Source organism: Pteropus vampyrus, unplaced genomic scaffold (assembly GCF_000151845.1).
Source record: "Pteropus vampyrus isolate Shadow unplaced genomic scaffold, Pvam_2.0 Scaffold589, whole genome shotgun sequence".
NCBI lineage: Eukaryota > Metazoa > Chordata > Mammalia > Chiroptera > Pteropodidae > Pteropus > Pteropus vampyrus.
The window spans coordinates 157,410-164,075 of record NW_011889370.1 but is presented as its reverse complement, the minus strand read 5'-3'; the positions used below and the strand labels follow the sequence as shown (position 1 = coordinate 164,075).

General features: G+C 55.5%; 1 protein-coding gene across 1 annotated transcript in view; it reads right to left on the bottom strand.

Annotated features, from left to right (window-relative positions):
* The window catches only part of AFAP1 (actin filament associated protein 1), a 100,833-nt gene that overhangs the window by 6,838 nt on the left and 87,329 nt on the right, over nt 1–6,666 (bottom strand). Inside the window, exon 13 of the mRNA XM_023525662.1 lies at nt 2,379–2,493. Coding sequence (XP_023381430.1) covers nt 2,379–2,493 — 115 coding nt within the window. The remainder of the gene's footprint in view (nt 1–2,378; nt 2,494–6,666) is intronic.

Below are 6,666 nucleotides of genomic sequence, written 5' to 3'. Positions count from 1 at the left end.
TTATCGGCACGTCCGCCTCCTCGACTGGACTGGCCGCCTGCAGAGGGGACGTGGCGGGCGGCCCGGTGGTTAATAAGGAAGGCGGGGAGCGGGGAGGCAGCCATGACGCTAGGCAAGCTATTCCTGTGCCTGTACCTCCGCTTCGCCCGCTATGACGCAGATGCCATAAGGCTCACCTCGTGGGCGTTTTAAAAAATTCAATACATGTACCTAAAACCCATCTCACAAAACCTCGTGATGCCTGGGACGCGGGGCACGTTCCCTGGGAGTTCTAACCACTGCCAGCGGTCGTGCAGTCCCCAGGGCTGTCCACTTGAGGCAACGGGGACCATTTATAGCGCCTCTCTGAAGTGCCCAATTTATCAATTCTTGCAGCGCACACCGCAGCGGTCATAACGGAATGCTGGGCTGCTGAAGGCAGGTGCGAGGCATCACTCCCGGCTCAGCAGTGCCCTCGCCAAGGGACACCATACACGCAGATGACAGAGGACTACAGCACGACACGACCGAGCCAGCAACGGGAACAAAGCACTGCCCCGCACGGCTCAGGGTCAGGGCACGGTTGGCAAACGGAGCGAAGCCCAAACTCTAGTGACTCATTTCTAAACGAAGACGTTTCCCCGACAAACCTGTAAGCAACAACCTATAAATTTCCCTGCCGTTTGGTCCCCATGCAGTAAACCCCATCCAGTCTGTGATGCAACTGGCTGAATTCAGCAAAAACACAATGCAATTATTTTTTTTGTCACCATTAGATGTCACCACAGTTAATAAAAATCCCCTCCAGAAAGTCTCATAAAAATAAAGGAATAAGTCATCTAGGCAACAAAACCGGCCCGGGTACCGAGAACTTCACGTGTTTCGGGTCCTGCTGGACAAAGCACTGTCGTTCCCCGTCCCCAAGGACACTGACGTGTTCAGTGAATAAAACACAGCCAACTGCACAGGGAAACAGGATTCGCCAGAAAGATAAGGCCACGGGAAGTCACCACGTGAAACCAATCACGAAGACGAGGGCTTGGCCCCGTCGGCTTCTGACCAGATGCCCAAAGGCCCATCTGCGGACAGCAGCGGAAGGGACGGGCACACACGTTCCCTCGGGGCAGAAGCCGCCTAGACTGCTGAGCAGCTCCGCGGCTGGTCCACGTATCCCGCCACGGACGAGGCCAGCCTGCCCTCCCCGTGCCCCTTAACTGGGAAATTAAATCACAGGGCACACAGAGGTCACCTAGGAAGTGTGGAGGGCACTGGCTGGAGCCGGCCTCGCCTTCATGCCCATGCAGACCGGTCTGCCAGCTGCGCGGAGCCAGGCTCAGCGACCAGACACAACTCCCAGTTACCGTCACACTCGCCGCGGTGTCTAACTCGCACGGGCCTGTCCTGGGCACCTCCCTGCGGGCCCGCACGCCTGGGAGGGCCCTGCCGCAGCCCGTCCACTTGGCATCTGCCACGTACTGCCCAACTGACACGCCTGGTGGCAACCGTCCTGTCCCGTCTTCACGGCCTGGCAACAAGCAGAACGCCTCGGACAAACTCGTGTCACTGCTGAGTGGCTGCTGAGTGACAAGGTGCCCCGCATCACCAGGGCTGAAGAGACACGGACGCATCTGATAACAGCGCCGCCTAGGTCTGTCCGCCTGGGGACACGGGAGATGCTGAGGGCTCGGGCAGGCTGAGTCCCCCACGTAGGTCTCGCTGCTCCTCTGCTCAGCTGTCCCCCGCCGGCTCCGGAATCGGAAGGCCTGGGCCTCACTCTGGCTCTGTTAGTCAGCAGCAGCAAGCCGCGGGGAGCCACGAATGGCTCCGGGATCACTTCCACATGTGTACACTGGGGGAGACGCCGCCGCCTGCCCTCGGAGGCAGGAGGACGGGACGACAGCGCGCGTAGACGACAAGGCACTGCGGGCCAGGGCTCCCCCGAAATCCTCGTATTCGCCAGCGCTCTGAGGCCCCTTATTACCTGAATTATTCATCACAGAAACCACCACAGCCACATTTCACATATGGAAGCTGCGTTTAGACTGGTTACGTGACTCGACTGAAGTCGCTAAGTCAGTCACCAACAGATCAGGGACACAAACCGAGGTCCCCGGACCCAAAGTCCAGGGCCTCCTGCACCTCCCGCCGCCTCAGACTTAACATGCTCACCCAGTGCGACGGTGACGAAGGAGCTTTTCCCCTTTCACACCCAAGTCACACGCGTCGCTGCTCTTCCCCACAGCAAACGAGGAAGGGGGACGCGGCCACAGCTCTCTCCCCCGCTGACCCCAAACCTGGCCCTCTCTACTTGAGTGGGGAGGAGAAGACGTGGCTCAGACAGCTCAGTTCTGCGAACCACACCTACAGCTAGAACTCGACAAACCAACTGACAAACTTACTTGAAGGTGTACGCTTCACGCTGGCGGCCGAATCAGCTTTTTTTTGCTGACTGTTCAGAGGCTTCCCTTTTCCTGCGACCCCATTGGACGCTACTGGGGGCTTTTTACCCTTCAACTGTTGAAATAAACATATGAGAAAAAATTAAAAACCAACGATCCAAACACCTTTTCTTCTTCCAGTTAATTGTTTCAGTCTCTGACCTTTGAAGTAGCACCTGGCCTGACAAAAGCATGAGGGGAGCGGAAAACCAATCTGGTTCCCAACCCTGGGCTGCTGTGGGTCCCCAGGCCTGCCTGAGAGGTTCTAGCACGGGGGGACCTCGGACGGAATGCGGGAGAAGTTGCACGTTCTGACTGGGAGATCATCAACGCCAGTCGAGACACGGGCACAGGCAGCGGCGCGTCCGAGCGCGCTGGGCCGAGACGCTGCAAGTTTGCGCATCCGAAGAAAAACGGCGTTTCTTTCGGTGGCACGCCCGTGGGGAGCGGCGTGACTGAGCAGCTACGTTCTGCTGTCAGCACTTTGATGCTGATGTCGTGACGGGATAAACCACTAACTTCGGCTTCACTGATGGGGTCTGAAACAGTGTCAACGAAATTTTGACCAACCACAGGTTTTTAAAAAGCTCAGTCGCATCCCTACTTCTTGGATGGCTGCAGGTGACGCCGCCGCATTTTGCTTAAGTGATGCGCGTGCACCTTCGCTGTGGGATGGACGCTCACCCGGGCGACCCCGGCCCGCGCTGCGCACAGGCTGCGGCGACCTCCGTGGCCGGCCTGGGCTGTGGGAGGCAGACGGATCTGGCTTCCAGTTCTGGCCCCGCCACTCAGTAGCTGCTGAGTGAGTCACCGACACTCTCTGAGCCCTTGTTTGCTTAGTGACCTACCAAACGTTTGACTTAAGTATTTAAAAAAAGAACAGGAGGCTGATGGCTCCCACGTCTGACCACACACGAATCTGGGCCCCTCAGACTCACCCAAGAGACTTTCCGGGGCTGGGATGTGAGCAACTGTAGTGAAAAATCAAAAACAAACAAACTTTCCATGTGATTCTGATTGAACCAATCGGTTGGGAAGAGCCGCTAGGGACTTCCTTGGCATTCGTCATTTTTTAAAAGATTACCTCAAAAATAGGGAAAAGAAAATCTGCTCTTTTGTGCCCAGATCTGGTGGGCACAGATCTTTAGGCAAAGTATAAAAAATTCTTAGGCTGAAAACGCATGAAAACACAAAATTAGTATTTACGCTGAAATGTTACAATTTGCTTAAATATGGGGTGTGGGATGAACAATAATAGTTCAGCATCCAAGTGAGTTATCACTCAGTGACCATCCACAGTCTTTATTACCTACCTGGTTTTAGGGAGCACGTTTTTATACCCACTGTGGAAAGGGACCAGAGTGCTCTGAACAGCCCTCCTCAGTATCTACGGATCAAAGCGACTGCCACACGGGGCCCACCATGCCTCGCTGCCACGTAACGGGGACACGAGGGGTACCTGCAGCCCGAGAATCTTCCGAAAAGTATTATCGTCCCCGTCCTTCTAAAAGCCTTTGCGTTTAGTTGACGTGAGTCACAAAATTCACCGGGGAATTTTCTGAGAACTGGAAGAGCCAGATGCAGGTAAAGAAATACGGTGCTTAAACCTTTAACCAGCTAGGAATATTTAATCAGTTCCTGGGCGGCCGAACGTTGATTGCATTTGCAAATTACATTCTAGCTGGGGGAAAAAAAATTATGCTTTACCCTTGATGAGTCTCGCTTACTACAAGTTGGTATCACTGCAAAACTCGGCAGGAAGACCGTGACTCAAAGAGTGTTCTAGAATATGACAGAATGTGATGCTGTACCTGGGAGCCGAGCCCGAGAGACGCCCTCCCCACAGAAGAGGTGTTAGTGACAGACTGAGCGGAAGGCAGAGCACAGGAGGCGGGGTGTTTGTAATGGTTACAAGACAGTTTGTCAGCAGACAGCCTAGGAGCCTTTCTGTCGGCCGGCGGGCAGCGTGCAAAGATTTCCGGAGGCGGCAAGTTATCGTACAGGACCGCGTTATCATAAAGCACCTCTTCTCCCAGGCCTCCGCTGCAGGAAGCGGGAAAGCCATCTTCCGGTCCCCACTGCAACACACACAGCTTTGTCGTTAGTGCCTCGGCCACAGAAAGCACAGCAGATTTTAGCACACTGAGACGTTATTAGCACCCCCCCCCAACACACACACACACACCCCCAGCCGTTATCGACAAAACATGCACGCACGGGCACTGCAGGCAAACTGCCTTAAAGGAACTTTTCCAGTCGGGGGCCTTCCGGAAAGCTTCCTTTTTCCCTCGGGCCATTCATTCCCAGAGTCATTGGCTTATGGAGGTTTTATTCTGTTTTTTAAAGCAGGAAGAAAAACTGACTTGACATCTCTCTATCCAAAACCAGACTTCCGAAGTGCTCCCGACCCAGAAGCAGAGCAGCGCGGGCGAGGGGAGGGGCGCCGGGGCGCAGGGTGTGCTGAGCGCGCAGGCCCGGATGCCACTTTCCAGCAATCGCTGTGATTTAAACCACTGCTTCGATGCTTCACAAATACCCACTCCTACGATTCTAGGGGACCCTTGTGAAGCAGCAGGAGGCTGAGGCAGAGGTTGCGGGGCTGCAGGCCGGGCCCCTGACCGTACACAGCGCCGCCTCCGCCCCCAGACCACACTGCTGGCTCTTCCAAGCCCGCGCGTGTCGGCGATGGGGCTTCTGGGGGAACCGCCAGCCCGTTCCAGGTCTCACACTCTGTCACAGCTATTAAAGGGCTGTAACCAAAACGTGGTCTGTGACAGAAAGAAACCAAACCGTGGTGGGAAACAGGACGTTTCTAAGCGTGGCTGCTTTAAGGCATCGTCGTAGCAGGACGCCTGTCACAAAGGACCAAAGCAACTGCTGCCACTTCAGAGCATGGACACCGCAGTGGACGTGGAAACCCAGACTAGCGACCGTGGCCAGATCTTTCCAAGTTTTAAAGGTCTCTACGAACTGCTTTGTACTTACAAAAAGAGAGAAATATTGATTCATTTAGTATGTTCCTTTCACCCTATTTTTAAACCCTTCTAGCAGTTTCTTCCTGCCAGCCTGTAATTACAGCCTTCTGCTTTAAATATAGAAAAGGTTTAAGATTTCATAGTAGGCGTGTTCTATTCCTTTGCAATCACTTCGGTGTCTATTTTTGTGATGCTGGGGACCCATCTACAATCTAAAAATAACAGAACACGCAGATAAACTTGGACGTGAGAGGTTCAAGATGACAACCGAGCACATATTTGTCCGGGGTTATTAAAACGGTCTAGACTAGACTATCATTTTCCTAAAATACTGTGGGCTCGAGTCACGTGGAAGACTTCGAAACCGCACAGAAGCTTCCAGATTGAAATTGTGTGTGCTTGCACATGATTTTGAGATGCACGTCCACCGTGCCGTAGGCCTCGGGGGAGCACCGAATGGGTAAGACTCCTTGAAGGAGAAACGCTGCCAAAATGTCAGGGTTAGGGACAAAAGTCCGAACTCCGTGAAGCAGAAACCAAGTCCTCCACAAGGGCCGGCGTGCGGGGAAGCGGTATGACAGAGGCCCCAGACGCCGGCAGGGCCCTGCGCAAGCCGTGGGCACAAGCTTATGTCCCAGCACGCGTGAGGCCCGCCGGGCAGGAAACTCACCGGATGCAAACCCTGAATGCTAACCTATGGGGACCACACACTTTATTTCCCTAGATTCAGCTCACCCCCGGGCATATCCTGAACCCTCAGGACAATCAGGATGGGTCGAGACAGGAACGAGGGGAGCGTCTGTGTGGGGTGGCGGACCCCGGAACCTTCGGCTCCCCCGCGCCAGGTGTGGTATGTGGGGAAATCCCTCCAGGGAAGGGGGAAGTGACAGGGCCTTCATAGGGGTCTTCAGAGACAGGCCCGGGGGTTAACGCTCCAAAGAGCCTCTGTGGGACCCAGGGCTCGGAGAAGCGCACCGTTCTCTGAAGAGCGGGGGCGGCTGGGCCGACGTAGGGCGGCGACTGCGGGGTCAGGAGGGGCGGCGGCTGCACAGAGCAGGTCAGGAGAGCCCGGCCCGCCCTGCAAACGGCACAGTGACGAGGCCGAGGCACAGAGGTGGGCCTGGAACCCGCTCTCGTAAGGGTCATAGCCGGGCTTCTCCAAGTGCGTGGGTTCGCATGAGCCTCTCCACGGGAGTGCGGGGCTGTCACAGAGTGGGCACCGGGAGGCCTGGACAGGTGGGCATGGGGGCAAGGACAGGACACGCCCCTAGCTC